The sequence below is a fragment of the Ornithodoros turicata genome, chromosome 7 (genome assembly GCF_037126465.1).
Source record: "Ornithodoros turicata isolate Travis chromosome 7, ASM3712646v1, whole genome shotgun sequence".
In the NCBI taxonomy this organism is placed as follows: domain Eukaryota; kingdom Metazoa; phylum Arthropoda; class Arachnida; order Ixodida; family Argasidae; genus Ornithodoros; species Ornithodoros turicata.
The window spans coordinates 31178067-31204609 of record NC_088207.1 but is presented as its reverse complement, the minus strand read 5'-3'; the positions used below and the strand labels follow the sequence as shown (position 1 = coordinate 31204609).

Below are 26543 nucleotides of genomic sequence, written 5' to 3'. Positions count from 1 at the left end.
ATAATAATCCTTCACCTTTCGCTTTCACTGACCTTGATACGTCGTGGAGAATGGATCGGTAGGGGAGAAATCGGAACAGTTTGGAGGATCACCCGTTTCTTTCGTATTAGTAGACTTCCATAGTTCAAAGCGACGCTAAGCACTCTAGGATTTTCTGAACTTGTAAGGAGGCTTTCGCTTCTTCTTCTTCTGGCATCATTCCTTCTTCTTCTTCCCCAGGAGAAAAGCAGGAAAAAAGCGTCCGAAAAGCAGTTCCTCCTCCTTCGTGTTAATCTACTCCTTCTTCTTCTTCATCATCCTCGGGGAAATGGCCGTTATCCACTAAGGGCTCCTAATTATTATTATTCGTTTCTTCTTCTACTTCTTAATGTGGCACGCGGCTAAAGCCAATATCCAGTGCCAGTCACGGAGCAATTTAGGGACCGTCCTTGGTAGCTCAGTCGGTAACGTGCTGAGCTCAAGTGCGCGGGTTCGATCCCGGCCGAGGGCGGTAGCAATGTGGGGGAGGTAAACATTGCTTCCGACAACGTGTGTCGGAGATTTCCGGCGCACGTCAAAATGAACCGCAGGCGGTTCAAATTATCCGCAGTCCTACTCTGCGGCACGTGAACAACATGTCGCCACACTGCGCAGACAAACCTCACGTGTAGCACCACGGTACCATTACGTCGTCGTTTCTTGTTCTTCTTCCTATGGTGCCTTCTTTTCCAGGGGCCCTTCCAGAAGCTTTGGCAAGGCATTGCGCCGCTGCTATACGGTCGATGACGATGTTGAATGTGTGCGTACCGGCACTGGAAAAAATTAGACAGCAGCAACAGCAGTGCAGAGTGTGTGAGCACGCGAGGGAACGGGTGCAAAATCCGGAAGTATATATAGACATGACGTACACTACGTTACCTAGAAGCGGTGAGAGCGATGAATAAACGAAGTAGTAGTGTTGCATGATACCACGAGAGGGAGCAGGAGGAAGAAGAAGAGCAGAAGACTTCGGCGGTCCGAGAGCGCCAACCCACCCGCTGCAATAATGGAGAAGAAAAATAAGAGCCATAGCCGTGGAAGCAGTGTTAGCAGTCGTGGTAGCAATCGCAGCGCCGCTGGACATCCATCGGTACCCCAGCCGAAGCCCCAACAGATCATCCAGGGGAGGAACGAAAGCGAAGGACTATTCAAGGCCTACAAGCCGGAAGAGGTACCACGCCCCCGTGGTAGTCAGGAAACAACACGACCCACCACAACATCTGTGGCTCAGTAAGTGAGCTTTATGGAGTGAGTTACAGGGTGTTTCACCTAAAGTGATAAAAATTCTAGCTGGCGCGACGTACTCGCCGCAGGACTGTGGGAATTGCATCAGTTATTTTCTGCTTTGGCCGCCATTGAGGAAGGCTTTAGACGATTTTTAATTACGGGAAATTTATTTTTGTCAGTTGAACTTTGAAGATTGCCAAGCCAACTTCACTTTTTTTTTTTTTAACAGAAATATGAAGTCCTCCACGGATAACCGCAGACCCAACAAAAACTACGCACAGTATTGCAACAGAAATAGTCGAAAAAAAATTTGTAAAGATTACGATTTAGACCCGCCTGCTTGTTCTTCGCAAAGAAGCACGCGCGAAATGTGCGTCTAGAGGAGGAAGTGTCCCCGCCTACATTTGTTTTATCTTCTTTGTGGTAAGACGGTTGTTTCGTTTTTTCTTTTTTTTTTCTCTTTTTTGTGATAACAAGCAGCATCAAGGTCAAAGCGGGGGGGGGGAGGAAGGTAAAACAAAAGGCGGGGACTCTTCCTCTTTTCCCCGCATGTACCGTGCGCCGGGCCTCTTTGGGACAATCGAGCAGGCGGGGCTAAAGCGTAAGTTTCACTATTATTTTTGACTATTTCTGTTGCGATACTGTGCATAGTTCTTGTTGGGTCTGTAGGTATCCGTGGATAACTTCATATTTCTGTAAAAAAAAGTGAGGATCGCTTGGCGATTTTTAAAGTTCAATTGAAAAAACAAATTTCCGGCAGTTAAAAATTGTGGCAAAAGTTTCTAGAAGGTAACTGCCGAAAGTTCTACAATCCTCCGGCGGGTAATTCGCCAGTTAGAATTTTTTATCACGTTAGGTGAAACACTCTCTATATTGTTAGTCGAGATTAGCGGTTTTATTGCATACTGATACCTGCGCTGTCGTTAGTGAAAGGTGGGTGGGAGGATTTCCTTCGCATGCGAGCTCGGAAACGTAATGAGTGCGGAAAGAACAGAGTAGAACTTGCAACCGTTTGTGGCGGAGGAGTTGTGGGTCTACCCACTTGTGCCGAGTCAGTTCACGATCCTGCCACTGTGCGGTCGCTGGGGCCGGCGTTATACGTGCTATACGGCACGAAAGACACCGGAAAAATCGCACGATGTCGTTAAGTGGATCCATACGTCGCAAAAGTGTCGCTTAAATGGTATTTTATTTTTTATTTACGCGCTTAATCCTGGCGCTACTATGCTAGCGCATAGCAGTTCTCTCGCATTTACGCCAAGTTGCCACTAAGTTTTTGTCCAAAGCTGTACCCCAAGTACAAAAGAAGCGTCGCTCCAGTATAGCTACTGCCCGTGGCGTAATAATACCAACACGAAAATGTCACTTCTGCAACAGTATGCTAACAATAAAGGTGACTGAGAATGGAAACTACAGGGGGGGGGGGGGGATTCAGGTGTCGAAAACAAATCACTGGGGCAGGGTCTTTCCAGCAATCAGTGACTGCGACCACAAGCCTCGAAGGCGCTCATCAGCAGTCGACAGTTGATTTCCAAAAGTTACACGCGTTTTCTAGAGACTACATCCGCATCGTAGCAGACATCCAGTTCGCATCCTTAGGAAAAGAAACATCGTAGAATTAAATGAGTGCAAAATTATAGGAGACAACAGGGGGGTGCAGTGGAAGGAATGTGGGCAGTAGATATAACTAATATTTGCACGGATGATATTCAATTACAGCTCTGTCGAGCTTTGTCGAGATGTTAAAGCTCATACTGTCGCCCGTCAATACTGTCGCAACACTGTCGCAGAATACAAAGCTGGCAATCATGATTGGCTGCTGGACGGCTTGGTCGGCACCGATTAATTATGTTTACCCGGGTATGGGGGACAACACAAGCAAAGCTGGATCCCGCTGGACGACCCTGCGCATTGTGGGTTGGCGCCTCTAATGGGCTGTCCTGGCTTTGCCGCGGCTTAGTTGAGCCCTTTTAAACGCAAAGCGAAAAGAAAAAGTAAGTAACCGCACCATTTGTTATAGAACACACACTTAAACAAAGTAGTGGCATGCTTAATTTGATTAGTCTACACTTATCACGTGACAGAAAAGTTGAGCTCGGTGGTCCAGGGAAAGAGTCAATGACCGTTGGGAGGTTCAACTGCTGTTGACTTCAACGGCAATTGAGAGTGCTTGTGTAACAGGGGTATAATACAGGGATATGCGTATAAGGGCGGCCGCAAGAGGGCAGCATTTTAAGGCACTTGAAAAAGATTCCAATAGAGAATATGATGGTTTCAGGAGCATCCTTACTCCAGCGGACAGTAATAAAGATCCATCGGGAAAGGGGATGACAGCATCGAAGAGGTGAGTGATTTTACATTGGAGAGGCGTCTCCCAGGCCTGTACAAACCAGCGTTTCGTTTTTCCTTTCTCTTAAACATGCATTCCTCGTGTGTCACAGAAGAAACATGGTTTTGCCTCTCATGATATTCACGGGAACCATCACCAGTGCTGTCCTACTGGTGCTCTTTATTATTTTTTCCCGAAAGCCGAATAGTGGAGTGCTACGGCAGCCGAGGCCTGTGTCGTCTACAAAAATGGGATCTTATCGAGAATGGGTCGCCGTCACTGGAAACGAAGAATGTCAGGGAGTTCCAAGGTAGCGTCAAGCAACCAAACTATCTATACTGGTATACACGAATAAGCAAAATACGAATTCGGTGGTACTGCTTGCGACACACTTGTCTGTCACCTCCTATAACTTCCGTGGCGCGACGGTCCCCTATCGTCGCGCACGAAGAAGCTCTACCAAAATCCTTACCGAGGGGAAGCCGTGAAGTCCCTAGCGTCACACCATAGAACTCTCATAACAACAAGAAACCAAGAGCGAAAAGTGTATTTCAACAAGTGATACCACCCGCCATGATGGACATGGTACGCCTAAGTTCAGTGAGTCGTTCAATGCTTAAACAGTACAATGCCCGTTCCCTTCGGAATACGAAGCAATCTAAGCACACACGATGACAGCAGACAAAACAAACAACATTGGTGCTTCATTCTGGTTTTGTCATGCAGTCAGTGCACTGTGTCGTATAGTCTTTTTGTCTCCCCGGCACATGGGGTTTTGTCTTTTTTAAGTATGAAAAACAAACACACTTCACACAGAGCATGGCACACAGAACCCAGCGGAAGGAAGCGCGATTTGGATAGGATTGGATACCAGGGTGCCGAATTGGGCTGGCGTTCACGCGTGGAAAGGCCGTGGCCAAATCAAGGCGCCTCCCAGACGCTATGGGAGGAGGTATCGCCTCCCCACGAGTCCTTTGCTCTCCCCCACTACTCTCTCTCCTATAGCTTTTTTTTCATTCTAGCCTCTCTCTTTGTGATTTCTATGCGCCACACAGAACCATCAGTCACGACTCACGAGAGGTACATGATGTCGTATGTCTGTAATGACCGCACTGTCCTAGTGTCTGCTGATGTCCCCTCGGAGTCGATCTTGCGACAGCACCTCCGTACACGCACCAACGATAGGGAATAGCTCCATCACAAACTGGAGGGTGTCGCAAGCAGTGGGCAGCCTATAGAATGTGAGGCCCTGGTCCATTGTGAAAGGCCAGCAAACGCAAGCCTCAAATGTAGAAAACTCCTCGGTAGCAACGACCATGAGGCTGTTTACCCCGTTGCTCGCTAACGCAGTCGATGCTCTTTCCCGCAGAAAGATACTCGAGAAGAACGGTACCATAGGAGACATGGCTGTAGCAACTGCTCTTTGTACTTGCGTTGTGATGCCTCACAGATGTAGTCTTGGCGGTGGATTCTTCGCCATCTATTATGACAGGTATGCATATCCCTATTGGGACACAGAACGAAAATAAGCGAGGCTCTCACGTTCTACAGGGAGAAGAAAACCGCACATGCCATTAACTGCAGATCAAGGGCACCTAAGTCGGCGAACGTGGAGATGTACCGTGAGAGCGACTCTTCTCTTCGAGGTATATGCTGAAGAAGCGTCTCCATAGCCAGAAAAATATTTCGGGAGTGGTTCTATGGAAACCTTACATAGGGAGAGGATCTCACCCTCGTTTTCTATCTCCCAATTACACTACTAGATGTACGATTTCGGCGGGGAGGGGAGGTTTGCACACCGACAACCACTGCTCGTGGGGTGACATTTAACGTGGCTCAAAATCCTGCATGTTTAGCATGTAAAACCTGGTAAAACCCGTTCCTACCTCGGATTTACATCAGCATCACTTGAGGTAAAACCAGAAAAAAATTGGATATAAACTTTGCAAATTGTCAGTTCAACCACCGATACGGGCATGGAGAACGTAATCCATTTGATACTCAGCGCATATTCTTTCAATCTAAAATGCAAGAAACTCTCTCTCTTTCCACAGGATATCACCGGAGTTGGCCCTGTTTTACGGCTTCTGATATAAAGTTCGATTTTTACCCCGATTTTCAAAAACATAAAACCCGAAAACACAAGTCCAAACGTGTATTGTATTGTGCAGCGCACCTGAAGACGCTTTATGTGCATATCAAAATTAATTTTATGATACTTCCGGGCTTCATAGAGGAACAATGTTTTGAGAGAATATACAGTGCGAGACACGCGGGCTGCAATTACAAATTGCAGTTGCAAATACGAATTGTTATTGTGATTCGGTAGGACTGTGAAAACACGCGCTTTTAGTCCGTAGTGGCTTTTTAAAGAGACGGTCACATCCGTTCCAGTTGACCTCAAAATTAGTGTCATTTTATTCCTCCAGTACCACACTCCACCGTATCGAAAATCTCACGCAAAATAGTGACGTAGTTTGACTGTTATTCGATGGAATCCATGACAAGAGCAGCGCCTGATGTTGGGAGTATTCCGGAATTCCCTCTCTGGAAAAACGAGAAAACGTCACTCCCTAAGAACCAATGAGGACGCGACCTTGAGAAAAGGAGGGCCGCGGCCGTGCGGGTGTCTCATAGAGTTAGAGCGTCTGAACGGCCCCTTTCCTCCTCTGAGCGCTCTCACTTCTCCGCTTGATATTCAACTCTCAACGCTGATATTTAAAGTTCGTTTATTTAATATCTAAGCACTTTCGCACGAAAACAGAAAATAAATTGCAGAGTTGATTGTCGGCCGACGCCGAACATAGTGCTAGCGGTTTCATAGATGGGTTTCCGGATGCTACAGTCTCTGTAAGGGTTACGCATTCTGTGTGGCTTGTTGGGGGGGGGGGTGTTCCGCAGCTTCGCGCACTGGAGAAACGGGAGCAAGGGGCCGATATGCTATGCCCAACATTGCTCAAGTGTGGCTAGCGTTCCCCGACTAACACGCGTGCACGGACCTTTTGTTTGTACAGATGGTATGGCGGTGGGAGTATTTGGCGAATTACGTGGCTATCAGAAGATCCTCAACACAACGGGCAGTCGCGTCCCCTGGGCTGAACTCTTCGAAGACGCCATTCAATACGCTGACAACGGCTTCTCCGTCTACGGTGATCTCGAGAAATACATTCGGGAGCTCTACACCTTTTATATGCAGGACAATGACATCCGGTACGTGCATATAGACAGGACGTCAATTCTGTGGCGGAAGAACGATACTGATTCAGGTCAGAGCTTCAGTGCCGTTGATTAAGGATAATGTAAATGGCAATTTAGGGCGCTAATTTGCTTGCATTGTCAAACCGCCACCTTATAGTGTTATCCTGTCGCCATTCCAAAGATTGGACCCTTTGATACGCGTCGTGTCTTAGCGGCTCTTCAGTGAACCACGCTCAGAGCGCTTCAACACAAGTCTACGTGGGTAGCACACAGGACCAAAACCGGTCAGGAATGGGACCGACGACTTTTGTTGACCCCACTTTTGTCGTCCCGATAGTGCGCCATCTAGCGAAGACCGAGATAACCCTCTCCGGCGCCTCAAGGTCATGCGCATGCGCATAGGCCGTTGTGAAAAGGGTCCATTACCGTGAAGCAGACAGTACAAGGGATTTTCCCAGCACCCCCATACGCACACCCATAATGCCCCCTAAAACAGCGACCAGAAAGGCCAAAGACGCCAGAGATGTAGCGGATATGTGGGCGGCGATACGGTAAACTTCGGTCATTGGTACTTGTGTTAATCGTACAGCTAAATGTTGTTATTCGAGTACGGTAATTAACTAATTAAGAAAGCTATGTTTACATTCCAGCGGCGACCGCTACAAAGGTTCGGTTATATAGTTTCCACGTGCGTTCTCCGTGCGTGTCGTTTCCCCAGGCTCAGTTAATAGTTCCCTATGCGGACTACTTGGACCTCAGATGGTGTCTCTACAATATAAAGATTTATCCAAAGATAAAACATTGCAGGGAAGTCCTCGTCAATTCTACCACCGATAAGCCCTTGGCCCTAGGAGAGCGTCTCATCAACAAGAAGTTAGCGGACATGCTGCGTAACGTCTCGGTATCCGGCCCTGATACACTTTCAGTAGGATACTTCGCTGAGCTCCTTGCTCAGGAGATAAAAGATAAAGGTACGTAGCACTCCTCCAAGTATAAGGTACGTTATTCGATACCTCGACTCTAACTCCAGGCAAGTAGTCAGCGATACCATGACGAAGAGCATGAACTTGTGATCCTGTGTCGCAGATCTTTTGTTGAGAATTTAAAGGTGCAGCGACAGAGGCCTTCATAAATTTTCTGTTTTTCTTTTTGTTGTTGTTGTTGCTGTGGGTTGTATGGCAAATAGCTTAGTGCCTTGCAACAGAATAACGATCGTTGCTCAAGTGCGGGTCCTTTGATCCGCGCCTTCTAGAAATTTCTAACACTTTCTGCGTAGTGTCATGCGGTCAGTCTTTAAGGGACCATAAAAGGATATTTGACGAGCCAACGATCACTTTCAATTTGTTCCTCTGTACTAAAGCATTCACTCCGTGAAGTATGAAGTTGAAAGTCGTTCAACTGGCGAAAATATTTTATATTAACCACGGCGGTCGCTTGCTATAACACGCCTACGAGGCGAACTGCCCGTGACGTCATACACAGCGGATATTACCGATTCGCGGACGGTCTTTTGCGAGCATCTTGCAAAATTTACAAGGAAGCTTGCAAACTTTGCCGTGAAATGTTTTAATTTGACCTGGAGCTAAGACTGTATCTAACTGTTGACACAGAATCCTACCAGAAGTGTAATGTAGCCGTGATTCCCGGAGCAGGTTTTCCTCTCTGAGCTGCTGCTTCGTCAGAAAATGTCTCCTGTCGATGACCTTTTGGGAGCTGCAGCGTACAGAACGATTCAGACGCTGTGCACCGCATAATCTCTTCCTCCATCGCTGAGAATTTGCGTTTCGCCATATTTCTACTGATTTCGACGGCAAATATATGACGTCGTTGTTGTCCAAACCGAAACCATGCACCCACCTGGTTGCGCGGGTGTGTGCCCCAGGCCATCCACAATAATTGACTGAGAGAAACTGGACGTTCATGACGTAAGCCCGCTTCGTAGAGTTGCATCCGGCGGTCAGGCACCGATATTTTTGCTTGGTAACTACGCCCCAATGCACTTAATACGGTTAAAAGTCGATGTGTGTATGATAGTCACGGTTCATGAGAACCGTTTCCGGCAGAGCACTCGGAATTCGCAAAAATCATTTCACAGCGAATACGGAAGTAGAGTGAGTCTGATGGATATGATAGATTACATTATCTGGCGCAAGGAGGGAGCGTGACCTCACTGTATGCAGCCATCCTATCCGCAGCGCAGTAATACGAGGGGTGTTCAAGTCAAACCGGGACTTTCTGTCTCCTGAGTGTACAAATGGCTTGCGCAACTTCATTTTCGTCATTTTCACACGCGACAGGCCTCCGCGTTCACCACGTGGTGGTCCAGAAGACACGTGCTGGACAAGATGGCCGACAACGAGGTGAGCGCGCACATCGAACAGCAAATTGTCATCAAGTTTCTCGTGAATGAAGGCGTAAAGTCACCTGAAATTCACAGAAGATTTCAGGCTCAGTATGGGCGCACGATACACTTAGCCGCAGCAAAGCGTTTGAGTGGTGCAAACGTTTCCGAGACGGCCGTACATCAGTGCAGGACGATCCCGGCCAGGGCGGCTCAGAGCCTAGTGTCAGAGTTCCTGAGAACATCCAATTTGTGGAGCGCCTGATCCTCAAAGACCGACGTATAACATGTCTCGAACTGGCTCGAAAGACGGTCTTTTCTGTAGGAACGTTGAACACTATCATTCATGAACATCTCCAGTTTCGGAAAGTTAGTGCCCGTTGGGTCCCGAGGCAGCTTTTCGTGTTTGACCAGCAGAGAAGACTGGAAATCTCCCATGAGCTAAGATACGGTTTCAACACTAAAGGACAGCCGTTCCTTGATCGGATCATCACGGGCGATGAAACGTGGGTGCACCATTTTACTCCTGAATCTAAACTCACATCAAAACAGTCGAAGCATCCGAGCTCGCCAGCTCCCAAGAAGTTCCGAAGCACCCCGTCTGCGGGTAAGGTCATGGCCACGGTTTTCTGGGACAAGGCTGGCGTTGTTCAGTTGATTTTCTGCCCAGTGGTACCACCATCAATACTGCATATTACTGCCAGGTTCTCAGGGATGTGCATAAGGCGCTGAAGCAAAAGCGGCCGGGTCTCATCACCAAAGGAGTCCTCCTCCTACAGGACAATGCACGCCCGCATACCGCGCATCTCAAAACACGCACCTTACAGGAACTTGGCTGGGAGTTGCTGCCACATCCCCCTTACAGTCCAGACCTCGTCCCCAGCGATTTCCATCTCTTCGGGCCACTGAAGGCGTTCCTTGGGGGCCGCCACTTCAGCTGCGACGACGAGGTCAAGAATGCGGTCCGATCATGGCTGCTACGCGCCGGTAAGGACTTCTGCGCTGCTAGCATCCAAGCCCTCGTGAAGCGCTGGGACAAGTGCACTAGTGTAGCTGGAGATTACGTTGAAAAATATAACTAATTTCTCGCCTGTAAGTTCATTTTACTTTTGCGAAAAATGAAAAGTCCCGGTTTGATTTGAACATCACCCCTCGTATTTTGAGAGCTGACGGACTAGCTGTGTCACTACAGCACCACAGCAGGCGTGTCGTCTGTAACGAAGTTTCTGAATGTGGCAGCTGATGGATGTAACAACGGACATCTCTTCTTCAACAGTTGCTAACAAGTTTACGCTTGGTCCTCATCCCAGCACTTGGGCTGGCACTTGATGGCGCAGCAAAGTTAGCCGACCACATCCAAGAATCCTGCACTCCGCAGGACGGACGAGAGCTGACAGCCGCATACCCAGAAAAATATTTCTGGAGGGGTTCTATGTGTGCGTAACATGGGAAAGAATTTCTCCCTCGTTTACCTCTCCCAACGCCCCACCAAAGGTACCATTTCGGGGTGTTAAACACCGAGAACCCCCCTCCCCCGGCTATGCCAGTGTCCGCTCCGAACAATATGAACTTCGATGTCTGGAAAATAACAGGTCCAAGGCAAGGAGGAGTAGCCAAGTCCGACGACCATGTGCCTTAACGAAATACAATATTTTACGACATTACTTCTAGAGCTTCGTCTCTCCTCCCTACGCTTTGTGGGACGCTCTCCCACTTTGAGACATGAACTAGTACCGGCGTCTACTTTTCGCCTCCCGGGGGACACGTTGGAAATTTGCCCCCTATCGTATTCTTGCTTCCCGAAAGGTGACTTCTTTGCGCCAGGCGGGCTCAGAGGGGCTCAGCCGGCCCTGAGATGGTCGATTGCCCTATACCCCTGTCAAAGCGTATCCCGCAACACCGAAGATCGGTGGCGATTTTCTGCAGACTTGATGTAATGTCTACGTCGCATGTCCATGTCTCTGTCCTATGCCACATGTCTATGTCCTACAAGGCTTCCGTTCTCCTCAACGTTCCTACTACTTTCCCATTATCACCTCTGTGCTTTCATTGTTCGATGTCATGCCTCCGTCATGCGGTCATGAGTTATCGGGCCTAGTGTGTGTTTGTGTGTGGGGGGGGGGGGGGGGGCTCTAGCAGCTCAGTGAACGATACGGTTGTTGTGAACCTGGTTGCGCCACAAATCTCTTGGCGCAAGCTGAACACTTACGATCTCGCAGAGCCAGGACGGTCCTGGCGTTCGTAGTGCCAGCGACCGTTTTGACCGTTTTGACTGTTTGACCGTAGTGCCCGTAGTGACCGTTTTGCTGTGAACGCCTGTTTTCTGTAACACAGGTTCCGTCGCAATGCAGGGGGCATAATTGACCACACCGACTTCGAGGATTTCCAAGCTGTTCTCGAACCTGCGTTGCAAGCAGAGTTTTCAGATAAATCTACCATCTACGGTGTTCCTCTGCCCTCCGGTGGGACGTTAGTCGCCTACATTATGGGCATAGTGGACAAATTACGTAGCAGCAGCGGCATGCTACAGGACGACGAGAAGACGTGGCATCACATAGTGGAGGCCTTCAAGTTCGGCTTTGGGAAACGTCCGTACTTCCGTGACCCCGCTGCTTTGGATGTTTCGAAAGATCTTGTGAGTCACTCGAGGGACGTTCTGAGGGACGTCCGTTTAGAAGGGACATGATTTCTCGCGTTTATTTGTTATTATTTGTCTTTCTTACAGGGAATAGCTCTGGGGAATCTTGTCAAGTCCCTTCTGAGCAGAAATGTTACAAGGTTTGTTTCCAAGAAAATTCGTGGTCAGCCGCAGGCCGATGTCTCCTTCTATGGCATGGATATGAGCAAAATCCAGGATCACGGCTCTGGCCAGCTGTGTATATTTGCTCCAAACGGAGACGCTTTCGCTATGACTACGTCAATTAACACAGAGTAAGTGTATGGAGGTGTGCTACGCATGCTGGAAACACCGAACAGCCCCATCCTTGCAGGGACTATCAAGTTTCTGGAACTCTCCACCAAATGATAAAATGGCATAGACGAAATCCATTGAAGATGAAGCCTTAGCTTGGGCGTGTTCGTTTTTGTTTGTCTTGTGTCTTTCCGTGTTCGCCCAAGCCCAGGCTTCGCTTCGGCTTCGGCCAAGCCCAGGCTTCGCCAAGCCCAGGCTTCCATCTTCGATGGAACTCACAAAATGTTTGCTGAGAACGGCACTCGCTGCCGTGAAACCCACGAACCAGGACTTTTTTTATTTTTAATAATAGTATTCATGGTTCAGGAATGCGGCGAAAAGACGAAGACAGACGAACAACATACGCGGACCAGGACTCAATTCTACTCTCTTAAAAATGAACTTCACCGGATAGCACGATCCTAGCCAATCATCATCTCGAATGATCGTTATCTGCCCTGATCTCTTGAAAATGGGAGGCGTACGCCTTTTTTGTGACACTTATGCTGTTCATAATTGTCGCAAAAAAGGCGTACGCCTCCTGTTTTCAACAAATCAGGGTAAATAACGATATCATTCGAGATGATGGTTAGCTAGCAGCGCGCTATGCGGTGAAGTTCATTTTTAAGAGTGTAACTGACGCTAGACGTGTGTTCCCGGTGCCTCCTTACTTTTAGATTGCGCACGGTACGCATAAGGGAGTGTCAACCATACGCTATGAAAGTAGATCAGCCTTTCCAACACCACCTAGATAAAGAAAGCCTGCTAACTCGTCGACGTGACGTAAGAACTAAGAGCCAGCCAATCGGGATCGTGTGTTCAACGGCCGTAGCCAATCACGAACGTGCTTTCAGCGGTCGCAGCCATGGAGACGAACCACCGTCGTCTGCAATAGTGATTGAACGTCCCCGCCTACTAAATGGGGCAACTTTAAAATAAAGCGCAAAGCGGTCCCAATATCTTCCTCAAGATTGATTTTCTAGAACGCGTGTTGCACTTTTTTGTCTACAGGTTCAAGTCTACAGGTTCCAAATTAGCTGCAATCATTTGCGCGTTCTTGAATTCGCAGAACGGCGAATCGCTGTAGCAGACGAATTCTGACTTTATTTGGCCACGTAGCGGAGGAGGGAGAGGAGGACCTTCTGTATGTAGGGGCGTTGGCCTTTCGCGCAGTCCCTCAGCTTTCCCTTTCCCATCGTGAAAGGGAAGGGTTTTCCAACTGCACGTGAGGTCCACGTTGCTTCATCTTTTCAACATAGTGTTGTGGCCCGTCTGCGAATACCTCCTGTTGAAACTCGTGTATGTCAAGAAAAAGAGGAGCTGGTGGCCAGCTGACCTGCATGCACTTTTCACTTCTTCTTTTAGTTAACCGAATTGCGTGGTCTCGCTCACTTGTTCTGATTAAAGCTCTTACTTAGACCCGCTTTCAGTCCTTCTGTTCTTCACAATTTGGTGCTGGAACCCGGGATCGGGAAGTGAAGCAGTCATCCTTTCTTCATCGATTCAAGTTTTTACAGCGACAGGCTCTCACCTTCCGTTGAACAAAGAGCTATGGAGAATAAACCTCTACCCGACAAACGTCATCATGACGTTGGTAGACAGACCGAAACAGATCGGAAGGGGAGACCTGGGTTCCACGGAAGGGCAATTGTTCGCTGCCTCCTATTGAAAGAAAAGCAGGACCGAATGTCGCGTCCCTTTCAGAGACCATCGTAATCCCCTCAAGACCGTGGCCTTAGGCAACGACCTTGTTCGCCACTATCTTTGAACGTAGTTCAACTCTACCAAATTCGTGCCGCTGTCGAACACTATGACGTCATAGGAAGGGAGTTGCCTCAGGACAGAAGCCGCCGATATTTCGAACAGAGACAGTTCTTCTTCTGGGCCCTGACGTCATGTGTTTACAAACAGGTAGAGATCTATTTAAAGGCGAAGAGCGCGTGCAGGAGAGCGCAGAACACCAAGATTATTTGAGAAGCAACTGCTCTTCTGGCTACTCCGAATTTCACAATGGAGGGGTCTAGTCCCACAAGGATCGAATTGAAAAGAGCAACGGACAACTTGACCGAATCAACGCTCAGTATGAGGAGTTCATACCTACAGCCGAAGCGGAGTTCCTTGCTATCGCCGAATATGAAGATCAGGCTATCGGAATGACATCGACCTGCAAGCGCACTACAGCGGACTGCAACTACAAAGCGAAAGCAGCAGACAGCGACTTTTAGGACAGGACGCGACAGGAACGAACGTCACGAGCCAGCGATCAGAACTTAGGTCTAAAGGTCCCAAGCTGCCCGTACTTAAAATAACCCCCTTTGACGAGGACTACGGACAATGGACATCGTTCTGGGAACAGTTCAAGGGTACCATTCACGATAACACAGGTCTGTCCGTCTCGGATAAGTTTCATTACCTGCGCCTTCATCTGACTGGTCTTGCCGCATCAGCCATAGCAGGGTTACCTACCACGGCCTCATGTTATGAAGATGCAATACGTCTTCTACGAGAACGTTTCGGAGACATCAAGTAGATCCGCCAGTTGCGTCTTCAACGGATCCGCAATTTACCTACTGTTAAATCAGTGCACGACGTTGCAGGATTACGGAACCTCTACGATCACGTCGAAGTTCATATGAGAAGCTTGGAAACAGCCGATGTGCAGCCTGCCTCTTATGCAGCTATGCTAGCAGAAATCCTTACCCAGTCTCTACCTCGTCAACTGTCTGTGGAGTACAAACGTCAGGCACTTCAGTCAAGCCTCTCATCCACAGCCACTGCGGCCGGCACTGAGGCAAGTTCTTCAGCAGAAGGCAGTGTGGCCGAAGAAGATCTGAAAAAGCTATTGAATTCCGCCATGATAGAGGTTGAGAGCAGAGAAGGGTCCCAATGGTCACAAAATAATAAAACAGATGGATTCGAGCAAGGCCACAAGAAAGGAGCTCGCCCTAAAGCCCTCCCATCAGCTTCTGCCCTTCACTCATCGTCTGCTACAAAAGAGGAATGTTTGTTCTGCAAGCAGGCTCATAAGACTCAGACCTGTACATCTCCCATGCTCTGGGATAGAAAGTCAGCCTTACCATCAAAGGACTTTCGCTGGTTCCGTTGTACGTTAAAGGTCACAGGGCCAAGGATTGCAAAGTTCGAATTTTCTGTTCCAGATGTCAAGGAAAGCATGCACTTGCCGTGTGCAGGAAAGAGAGTGTACCCAAGCACGCTGGAGAAAGCACAAATCTTGCAGCACAGTCGACACCTTGTAAAAGGGCCCGGCCTATCGCTTCACGAGAAAATGCTGTTGAAGTCCTCCTGCAGACGTACAGAGCTTGGCCTGTCACCCCGCGAAGATGTACGTAATCGACGGGATGTAATCGACGGTGGGAGCGGTCGCACCTTCGCACCGCAAGACTCGTCCGGACAGTGAAGTCTGCCCTTCGTAAAGTTCTGGGGAAGACGTGTCGCTCGGCTTTGAAGAACTCAGAACAGTAATGACCGAAGTTGAGGCGGTAGTCAACTCCAGGCCGCTCACGTACGCTAGCAGCGGTCTGGACGACTCAAACGTACTATGTCCATCCCACTTTCTCGTGGGCAAGAGAGTTATCGCCCTGCCGTCGCAGCCAGCAACACAGTATGACGACCAGAATCAATCAACGAAAGATCAACTGACGCGTAAAATGCTCTATACCGAGAAAAGTTGATGCAGCAGTTTTGGAGACGCTGGAGACGCCAATATCTCTTGCTGCTCCGGTCAGCACATCATTTTGATTATACGTACTCCAAGAGGCTACGACCTGGCGACGTAGTAGTGATTGAAAGCAACAGGCCGAGGAACCTATGGGACATCGGCAGAATCATGGAAACCTACGAAGGTCAGGATGGTCACGTAAGGTCGTGCCTCCTTAAACGCCAAGACGGCAAGACAACGAAAACTCCCGCACAGCATCTCTACCATCTTGAAGTGTGAACACCATATTTCGCGGCGGGAGGATGTTGAAACTCGTATGTGAAGAAAAAGAGGAGCTGGTGGCCAGCTGACCTGCATGCACTTTTCACTTCTTTTTTAGTTTGCTTTGTCACAGATGCTTTGTCACCGTGCTTCATCCAACCTTTTCTTTCTCTCCTGCGCAGAGACGTACTGTCGTAGCGTATTGGCGTTTCATTCGGTGCCCGAAGACGTCGTCGGTGACGGAATGGTGCACATCGGTGGCAGGGTTTATCCCAAGGAGGATATACAGGGTGTTTCACCTAAGGCGATAAAAAGATTCTAACTGGCGACGTACTCGCCGGAGGATTGTGGGACTTTCGGCAATTACCTTCTAGAAACTTTTGCCACCATTTAGGAAGGCTTTGGACAATTTTTAATTCAGGGAAATTTGTTTTTTGAATTGAGCTTAGAAAATTGCCAAGCGAACCTCACTTTTTTTACAGAAATATGTAATCCTCTACGGATAACCATAGACCTAACACACAGTATCGCAACAGAAATAGTCGAAAAAAAAGTGAAAGTTACGCTTTAGCCCCGCCTGCTTGATTTTCGCAAAGAAGCGCGCGCCACATGTCCGTCTAGGGGAGGAAGTGTCCGCGCCTCTTGTTTACCTTTCTTTCCCCCGCTTTGACATTGATGCTAGTGACTACCGTCTTATCACAAAGAAAACAAAATAACCGTCTTATCACAAGGAAGGAAAAAAAAATGAAGGCGGGGACACTTCCTCATCTAGACGCACATGTCGCGCGCGCGTCTTTGCGAAAATCATGCGGCGGGCTAAAGCGTTATTTTCACTATTTTTTTCGACTATTTCTGTTACGATGCTGTCAATAGTTTTTGTTGGGTCTGTGGTTATTCGTGGAGGACTTCATATTTCTGTAAAAAAAAAAAAGTGAAGTCAAGTTCAATTGAAATGTAAATTTCCGGCAATTAAAAATTGTCCAAGGCCCAGAAGGTAATTGCCGAAAAGTCCCACAATCCTCCGGCGAGTATGTCACCAGTTAGAATTTTTTATCGCGTTAGGTGAAGCACCCTGCATATACTAGTATATACATATATTATATGTCCTCCTCGGTTTCTCCCCACGACCGTGCTGCAGTCGCTCACCTTTACTAGCCTTGACGTGTCACCAGGTGCATCGGTTTCGGTACTCCGTTTAAATTCTGTCGTGAGAAAATTGTCTGCTTGCCGAACGTATAACGTACAATTTCGCCTGTATGTTCAGAGCATGTTTTCTACAAAAGAAAAAAGAACGAAGGACAACATAGTCGTCTCCTAGTCCCTTTAAGTGCACCGTAGAATTTTCTTGCGTTCCAAGTGTTCCAGCTAAATGTGTGGAGCAAAGCTGTCGATTTCTTCCTAGGTTTGGCGCATTATTCCGTTCGCATCAAACCGGCATCTGGTTGAACAACGTGATGAACGATTTTTCGTCGCCGTACAGCGACAATGTTTACGGCCTGCCTCCGGCAGTTCCCAATTACATAGTTCCTGGAAAACGACCCATGTCATCGCTGGCGCCGAGTATCGTCGTCGATGCCAATGGGGATGTCATTTTGGCCATCACGTCTACGGGCTCTGCTACTATCACCACGGGCATTGCGCAGGTAGGGAAGCGGGAAAGTAATGCACGGTAGTATGGTACAGAGGATTGGTGTACAGTCCGAACTCGTTAATTTTGGTCATCAAGCGAATTGTCATGCTAACGAGAAACACCCGGAAAACATCGTTCCTCTCCCCCTCCCGCCACACACACACACACACACACACACACACACACCGCGTGTGGATCTACTACGTATTCTGAGAAGCAGAGGATTTAGTGGTTTCGAAGCTGTGGCTGTCCTAAGTACTGCTTTCTGTGCAAGAACTATGACTCACAATGAATTCAGCTGAAAGCAGGGTTGTGCTTTGGACGTCATCGTCCGCACATCCCTCACTAGAGACCACTGTACTTCGTGGAACAGAACACGTCATACCTAACCCTTCATACCTAACCCTTTAAATACTATGCCAATGATGAGTACGGTGCCCAAAACTACTCTCGTCCTGAGGCAATTCCCTTCACACGTCCCTACCGGTTCACTGGATTTCTACGCGTCTAAGCAGGGTTGCTGGGTCGGTGCTCATAATAGGGACAGAACACCAGTGTTCTCCCGCCGTTCGTCCTCAAAACTCTGTTCATATTCGGTGAGGTCAACAGTTGGTGGTCATAATAACGGAGGCAGAATACACTGTTCTACCCGCCTTCCGACCTCAGAAGTTTGGTCCTGGTCGGATTAACGAGTTGTGATAATAGGGAGGGAGAAAATACGAGTTGCTTCTATGGGGGAGAAACGGTTCCCCAGAAAAACTGTCGCAAAGTGAGGATGTCATATTAACGAGTGTCATAATAAAAGGTATAGACTGCATACGGTGAGATAAAAGGTCGGCAGATGCCGGACCTCAGACGGACGGACAGGGTGGGTGCGAACCTAGATGTATAACCGGAGTCCTGCTCTTCAACGTGTGGAATATGGTTTTTGTTTGCCAAATAACCACGTGCATGCCAACGGCTCTGGAGAAAACACATTTCTCCATTTCCTGTGGTCAACAAATAACGGGAGATCTACGAGAAGATTGCAGAAATGGCGCATCAGTAAGGAGTTCTTCTGCTCAAGAGAGTTCAAGACGTTCAAGGACACGTACGACTCCTAAAGGACTTGCGACACGTCATCCCAGGTTGTCCCAGGCGTAGAAAATTGGCACTGCCAATACCGAAACTCAACTGGCTCTGACCAATCACAGCCCGCGTCGCCGCCAGTGAGGCAGCGCGAGAGAGGTCACGTGCTTGCGGCTACCAATGGGAGAGGCCGCAGCTCTGAGGTCTCTGACGTCTGCGCTTTACTCGGGCGTGTGTGCTGTGAGAGAAGACTAATTCTCTTTCCTCAAATGCAGTACAATGCGTTCATTATGTAATAAACCACATGTATCAAAGTGTCACAACCCCCTTAAGGAACTTTCTACACACGATAATTGATCTATCGAACACACATCTTCTTATGCAAGTTGCGTATGTTCGTCAGGTGATGATCCGGATCCTGTGGATGAATCACTCAGTGAAGGAAGCCATTGACTGCGGGCGACTACATAACCAGCTCTACCCTGACGAACTCCGTTACGAAGATACTCTTGATAAGGTAAGTAGGTATTTTACCAAAATGATGGTATTTATTTAGGGATATTTGTGTGTGTTTTCTCCTCTGCCAGTGGCCAATACATAGTCAAGGGTGGACCAAATTGTGTGGTCCATTTTCGAAAGGAAGTTCGACTTCTATTCCAATTTATGCGGTGGCTTATCTCAGAACAGGTTCCGTATTGCGCGGCAGAATATTTTCGTAATCTATCATCAAGTGGCAAAAAGTACGTGAAAGTATGAGAAAACGTTTCCATTTCTTTCTTTCTACTCTATACTAATCTAATCTATTCCATGAGAAGACGCTGCTTTGCAAGATATCGCATTGAAATTGTGAAAATTGTTGAACATACACAAATATTCAGTGAGACTCAGCAGCGTACTACGCCTTAGTGAAAAGCTTTCAGCTCCTCGCCGTTTACACACAGTGCGAAAATGCAGCGCTTGTGCCCCTCACTTCACGATCACTGAGCACCAGTTACGTAGCCAGGGCAACCCCCCCCCCCCCTGCAACGGGCTGACCCATGCAAATCGCGCAAATCCGAGGAGAATATATATATGGAGGGGTCCAGTGTGACGAACGCGAAAGTTCTTCTAGTTACCGGCGTCATTCTAAGCAGCATTCTTGAATATATTTGAAATTACGAGCTTTTCAAACTACTTCCAATCTCTTGACGCGCCCTCACCACTCATGACACCACATATGTAATCAAATTACTACAACTAAACTTTCTAAGAATATTATATACTGTCATAAATGTCAGCTAAATAGTTTTGCAACATCGCTCCTGGTTGGTGGACTTAATGGCGGGCTAGGTTGGGAGTCGAGCAATCCGAAATGCTATTTCCGTGCTTCTTAGACCGCAGAAGCATGCACTGTTTGCACTACGTGCCACTCCACTCCTTTGGGGCGTCCTACTTTTACCGTCTTAATGAATAACAATAGAATCAATCTATTCACGCTCTCCACAGACAAAAAACAAAACAAAAAAACTCGCATATTTGTCATGCTGGCTCTCCTGCAGCCGTGGCTTAGTAGCCGAAGCTGGCAGGTGACCCGGGTGCAAATCTCGGCATTGACTGTGCTGCTTGTGTGTTTTTCCTGAGTTCCAGTAGGTGTAATTAATGCTAATGCCCGCACAGTTCCCTGTGAAGTCGGCCCAGTACGACTGAGCAATGCCACTACCATCGGCAGTTCAGGGGTGCTCTACCACACATCGCTCCATGGACGATAGCGTGCCGCGGGGAACGCTATGCATTCTGAACACGTCCTGGGCCTACGTCATGGGAAACATACTCGTACACGTGACCATGAATATGGCGCCGCCCGTAATCGGCGGCCGAACTGCGCCGTAACGTTTGTAACGTCTTTCGACCTATACCAATGAGTTTCATCCAATATTCCTGCAATATATTCTTGCGTATGTGGCCTGCTCGGACTACCCACCATTCCAAACGACGCCTTGCTCAGCCGACGTGATGCACTGGGAATCCGCAGGAATAAACTGATCCTGATATCGGACAAGGAAATGTTAGCCACTGCCAAAACGGAACAAAACCAAATTCACATGAACTCAAAATTTGTTCGAACTGTTCAGCTTATAAACCTCCCGCTGTTTGTAAACAAATGACGTCATAGTGTTCGACAGCGCCACCAATTTGGTAGAGTTGAACTACACTGGAAGCTAGGGGCGAACAAGGTCGCGCCCGAAAGCCACGGTCTTGAGGGTATTACGATGGTCCCTGAAAGGGACGCGACAACCGGTGCTACATTTCTTTCAATAGGGGGCAGCGAACAAGTGCCCATTGGTGAAACCCAGCCATCTCCTTCCGATTTGTTTCGGTTTCATTCTGTCTACCAACGTCATGATGACGTTTCTCGGGTAGAGGTCAAGTTCGATGAAGAGAGTCAAAATGATGATGCGCCTGTAAAGTGGAGTCAGGACAAGATGGCGATTTTGCTACCAGCGACCGCATGGGGGCACCCCTGTGGGCGCCAGACAGGCCGATCGCTCTGCAATAAAACTGGTATGTTACATGTAAACCATGCACATGTGCAGGACGTGGTTGCTGGGTTGCAGTGGAGAGGACATCACATGGTGCTTGCGCCGTGGGAAGGCAACGTCGTGGCTGTCGCCCGCGATCCTCGCACGAACCGCTTTAATGGCAGTTACGACTACCGTCATCAGAGTTCTGGGGGGGTTGACGGCGACTAGCCTACCCCGTGCTGCTACTGCTGCGTCACTGTGAAGACTGTCCGACTTGCCGACTCATCGTGGGTGTCATATGCGCATGATTAGCGTTCACTCTGACAGCACAGTGTTGACACGGCAAACTATGTAATATTCAAATAATAAGGGATAAAAGAACGTGGCAAGTATTACGTTTCGTCGGTCTTTTCTCGTCTAAAAAGGAAAAATTGAAGATTGAGATAGGGGCCTGCTAGACCATAAGGTGATAGGAACGAGGAGGAGGGAAAAGGGGAGGGATGAAGCGGAGTGCAATCCCTCTTTCTCTAGGGTTCGTGCAGTCCCACAGAACTACATACTATAGGGCTCTGCAAAGGGCCGGGCTAGCCTGAAACCCAGTCAACACAGAAAGTTGCAGTAATGTTGCTGCAACGTTGCTGTGTTGCAGCGATGTTCCACAACCAAGCGCAACGTTACCACAACACCATTTTCAACAACTCATGAACATCATCATGAAGTTGAATATTATTGCGGAGGTTATGTTCTGGAAACATGTTAGTTTGTTCCTGCAACACTGTTTTCAATGCAACTGTGGCGGAACATTCCAGCAAGGTTGCTGATACAATGTTGTGGGGACAATGTTGTGGCAGTGTCACAGGAACATTGCTGACACTCTATGTGAAAAAGAACAGAGTAATCAGAAATGAGCAAAATGACGCGGACAAGCAGATCGGCCGCGCTTATTGCTTTCGTGTTTTCAGTGCCGATGTACTACACATGTATAACATGTTGAATTAGATAGACTGTAGAATATCAGGCTGTGACTACTGTTAATTATGGTGAATGCTGTTCCTGGAATGTTGCTGCAATGTGTCAATGCAGTGTTCCTGCAATGTTGTTTCTGTATTATTGCTGCAATATAAGAAGGGCGGGTATTAGCAATGTAACATCGATATGACATGGCAACATTGCTGCAATATTACTGCAACAAGTTTTGTTGACCGGGAAAACCCGCGGGCCGAAATCGGGCCTCAAAGTCGTTTTCACTGCGGGCTCGGGTCCAGTCCGAGAGTACTCGGGTCTGAGTTGGGCCGAGCGTTTGTGAGCCGTTCTTGTACGTTATTTAATCCTCAACGTTCGTTTTGCAAACAAAGCAACAAAGTGCCTGGGCTAGAGAACTGCACGGGCCTAATTTTCAGGCCCGTGCCCGGCCCAGGCCTGGCTCCTACGGTCCGCACCCGGCCCGTGCCCAACGTCTTCTATAGATTTCCAGCCCGGGCCCGGCCCGGACAAGCCCGTACCCGACTGTTTCCATGCTCAGGCCCGGTTCGAGCCCGCCTCTGCTCTATGTGTTCTCGAGGCCCGGAGGCGTATTTAGATTTACTAAAGATCACAGCACAGCGAGGAAAAGGACGCAGCTGATTGGTAGAGAGTGAGGAGGTGTGTTTCTCCGCCGTCAAGCCGCTCTTTGCTTGAGAAGGCAGCGCGCAGCGGCGCGTGGCCGATATGTGTGGACCTTGCGGTTCAAGAGAGACTCATCTCCGCTCTATTGCGCATGCCACCGGTGTTAGTTCCCCTTTCTCGAACTCTCACGCGAACGAAATATGTCAGAACACCTAACCTAACACCCTCGTGCCGGACTCTTAGCGCGCCCTCCACACCATTCGTCCCCAAATCTGTGTGAGTGCACGTGTGAAATCCAGACCCATTACACGAAATAAGCATGATCACATATAAAAAAGTCAGAGTTCTCAGATGAGAATACCATGATATCCCATACCCAATGGAGAAAAAAGTGACATGAAAATTTAGCTGTCCAGTGTCGTCAAATATGTTCGCGTACATGCCCGAGTATGGTCGGCGTTGTGGCTGAAACCCGAGCCTGGCCCATGCCCGCATAATAAACGTAAAGCTCGTGCCCGTGCAGTGCTCTAGCCTGGGCCCCTTACTCAGTCTTACTGCTCTAACACTACAACATAGGCATCGCGTTATTCTCGCCTTTGCCATCTCGTCTCGTCTCGCGACGTGCACTGCAGATAGGCACGCGAGACTCGATGCCCGTGTTGCTACTAGCAAACCGCATCAAAGGCTGCGCTTCCGCGTTGTGTGGTTTACGCTGTATCATGAGTCTCTTCCCGTATATGGACTGAACCTGTTTGATTACCAGCATTACACATCTCCCTATGCAGCTGCGGGCCGTATACCGTGTCAGTTTTCGGCAGCCGAGGCGGGCTAGGTCGGGTCGGCAAATTCAGGACCGTGCTGTGCCACTATACCAATTATCTGGAATGGTGGACGGGAGCTGTTGGTTCCCTGAATGGGTTCCTGCTGCTCCATTTCTTGTAGGTTATCGCCTGTTGGTCACAGGGCGATAGAGCTTGTGACACCCTTGTATGGGTATCACGCGTGGCTTTCACGTCTGGGTCCTATGTCATCGGGTCCAGCTCGGTAGCAGCTTATGATGCCGCTCCCTCTGAGGAAAGCAAACAGCGCTTTTTCTGCTTTCCTTTGCTGTTGGAGTGGCCAAGCAGCTTGCAAAAGCTAAAGGGCCGTGAGTCGAGTTTGTGGAGTTTGGCTTGGAGTTGTTCTCGTTGTTGCTTGAAGATAGGACACTGTATGATAACGTGCAGTGTGTCATCTGGTGCAGTCTGGCTGTGTAACTTTCCCAGTCGGATCCTGTGCAAGATTGTCTAGAGTAGTCTCTCGAGGGTTCTTGGGATGGTAGTCTGGGTCAATGTAAGGGACGTAATCATCTACACGGAGGTTGGCCTACTAGATCTGTTGACAAGTCTCTCGTTTTCCGCTTCAGATAGCGCTTTGCGTCAGCCTCGGTGAAACCTCGTTACAACGAAACGCGACATAACGAAATTCGCGATAGAGCGAAATAATTTGGATTCCCCCGCAGGAGGGTCATAGAGATCAATGTATTGTAACTCCCGCTACCACGAAACACTTTTTAGCCGCCGCCTTGATACAGCGAAAGAACGAGATAAGGTTTATGACCCCAAAGCCGACTTTAGGGTCATGAAAACAAAGGGTGCAAGCAGCGTCCTGTTCCCGCGGCGAAAGATGGCAAGCGCGATTAGGGTCGGGAGGAATCTGGTACCTACAAAAGGAAGTCTGAGTCATTGGAAGGTTAGGGATTTTCCTTCTGAGGCTTCTCCTTTTCGCGCTGGTTCGAACTGTCCAGTTGCAGCCAAGTACAGGACGAAGGTAAGGAGCACGGGACGCGCCGAGACCCGAGAGACGAAGGTAAAGAGCACGAGACGCGCCATCGCGCGCGTGTGGGAAACTTTTCGTTCGCGTGGCGGCGTAAGTGACGAAATCAGCCTAGATGATTTTCTTGACGGGGACAAACATGCCGTAGCAACGGTAGACTAACTGCTATAGACGTAGAACGTTTGCGGGATCGCAACACGATATGAAGAAAGCTGCGGAGGCTTTGGCGGCGTACGAACAATGCGTGATACCGAGTCTTCTAGGCACGACGCAGACGCGTATAACCGGCTATTTCACGCAAGAATAAAATGCCGTAGGTGCCCTTTGGCGCTGTATTTGTAGTTGTTGTCATTTTCACGAAAAGATTTTCCGCATCGTAGCGGGAGTTATCGACGGTTATGTACGGCGCGCGCCCCCGTAAAGATCGCCATCTGTGACCTTCAATTCGATACAACGAAAGAAATTGCGGTCCCCGTGAGTTTCGTTATATCGAGGTTCGACTGTATATGGTACAGGTTGGGACAAAAGTTTGCAGAACACGTGAGCGACGTACTTTTTCTTCGGTGCGACACCCTAGCGGCTGCCGGAAGCGGCTGAGTTCACTGTTTCGGAGGGGTGGACGGATGCGCTGTTAGCGACACGCAGTGGTCGCTCCAGTGTCGCTTGGGTGTGCCTGGGAAGTACGAGTTACCGCTGTGTGTCGCTCATAGCGCACCCTTCCATCCCTCCGAAACAGTGAACTCACCCGCTTCCGGCTGCCGCTATGGTGTCGCACCGAAGAAAAAGTACGTCGCTCGCGTGTTCCGTAAACTTTTGTCCCAACCTGTACTTCGCTGTCTGGACGAGTGCTCCTTTTGCCCTCTTGTCAGCTTTGTTACCGGGAATGCCGCAGTGGCAGTGGAATCCATTGGAATGCTACGCTGTGGCCTGCTTTGATGACGTCGTTGAAGCGCGGTGAGTATTTCGTATGCAAGAAGTTCCAATCACAAAGATTGCTGATTGCATGGAGATTTGAAGTTCTGTGCAAATGAGCCAGTCTTTCGGAGGCGACGCAAGAATGTGGCACACTCCGTTGAAGATTGCATATGCGCAGTTCTGCCGCGGTTGACCATGCAAGCATGGGTGTACGAAGAGGGGAGAAGGGGGGCCATGCCCCCACCCCTCTGGAGCTCCAAGGTCACTTGTGAAAATAGTGCGCTCCTTAGCCATAGGTCGTAATGATTATTCTTAGATGTCATTATAGGAACCTCTGAACACCGGCACAGTCCGCAAGGTCCACTTCCAGAAAAAGAGGTTGTAGGGGGGTGGGGGGAGGTTGCACGCTTGTCCCCCCCCCCCCCCCAAGAAAAAATCCTGGGAAGGCACATGCAAGCAAGTGCCGTGCGAAACTCGGAATCCTTTCTTTGCTTCCTGTATACGTGTTATGAAGGCGCTTGCGAATTTCCCTTCAGCAGTGGATCCATGGGATCTGTGTATATGGTGGTCCTTGATGGGAACTTTTCTTCTAGGTCGGCTAGCGTTATAGGGTTTTCAGGACAGTGGCGTCTATGTCAGACTTGTTATAGATTCTTGGAATATATACGTGCAAATCTGGTTGTGGTAGTAACCAGATTGTCTTTGCCACAGCGTGTGCTCTTCACTTAGAAAGGCGTTCTGGCAATGTATTAACAGTACGTGCTGCACTTGACTTGTACTGTAGCTGCAGCTAAGGGATCAAGTAGTGGTCAGTGTGTTGCTTTACTGCACACCATAGAAAACATGCGAGCATGTCTCTCAGTAGCCTTCATTTGGAACCTCCTTGTACAACGGTAATTGCAGGAACAGTAATGAAAATATGGGTTCGTGATAAGTCTGCTTTTGAAGTCAGGTCGAATGCGCTAGCAATGGGCACCTAATATTTCCAGGTGGGTCATCTTGAGGG

At 48.7% G+C, this 26543-nt stretch overlaps 2 protein-coding genes across 3 annotated transcripts in view; both read left to right on the top strand.

Annotated features, from left to right (window-relative positions):
• The first annotated feature begins 769 nt into the window (after positions 1-769).
• LOC135399793 (scoloptoxin SSD14-like) lies at positions 770-21585 on the top strand. Its single transcript, XM_064631526.1, has 12 exons — positions 770-1248; positions 3524-3589; positions 3687-3884; positions 4944-5066; positions 5126-5220; positions 6589-6784; positions 7580-7743; positions 11465-11748; positions 11839-12044; positions 17406-17646; positions 19105-19218; positions 21275-21585. The coding sequence occupies exons 1-12, from the start codon at positions 1025-1027 to the stop codon at positions 21428-21430; spliced, it is 2067 nt and encodes a 688-aa protein (XP_064487596.1). The 5' UTR covers positions 770-1024; the 3' UTR covers positions 21431-21585.
• Positions 21586-25485: 3900 nt separating this feature from the next.
• The window catches only part of LOC135400805 (large ribosomal subunit protein bL19m-like), a 32193-nt gene continuing 31135 nt past the window's right edge, over positions 25486-26543 (top strand). Inside the window, exon 1 of one of the 2 annotated variants that reach the window (XM_064632729.1) lies at positions 25486-25576. In XM_064632729.1, the coding sequence (XP_064488799.1) occupies positions 25558-25576 (19 nt within the window). In that variant the 5' untranslated portion in view covers positions 25486-25557. The remainder of the gene's footprint in view (positions 25577-26543) is intronic. The other variant, XM_064632726.1, reaches the window with a different exon arrangement.

Coding starts and splice junctions, on each gene's coding strand:
- LOC135399793 (XM_064631526.1), top strand. CDS start 1,025: ATGGAGAAGAAAAATAAGAGCCATAGCCGTGGAAGCAGTGTTAGCAGT. Junction 3,885..4,943: donor GAATGTCAGGGAGTTCCAAG/GTAGCGTCAAGC, acceptor TCTTTCCCGCAG/AAAGATACTCGAGAAGAACG. Junction 19,219..21,274: donor ACGAAGATACTCTTGATAAG/GTAAGTAGGTAT, acceptor GCACATGTGCAG/GACGTGGTTGCTGGGTTGCA.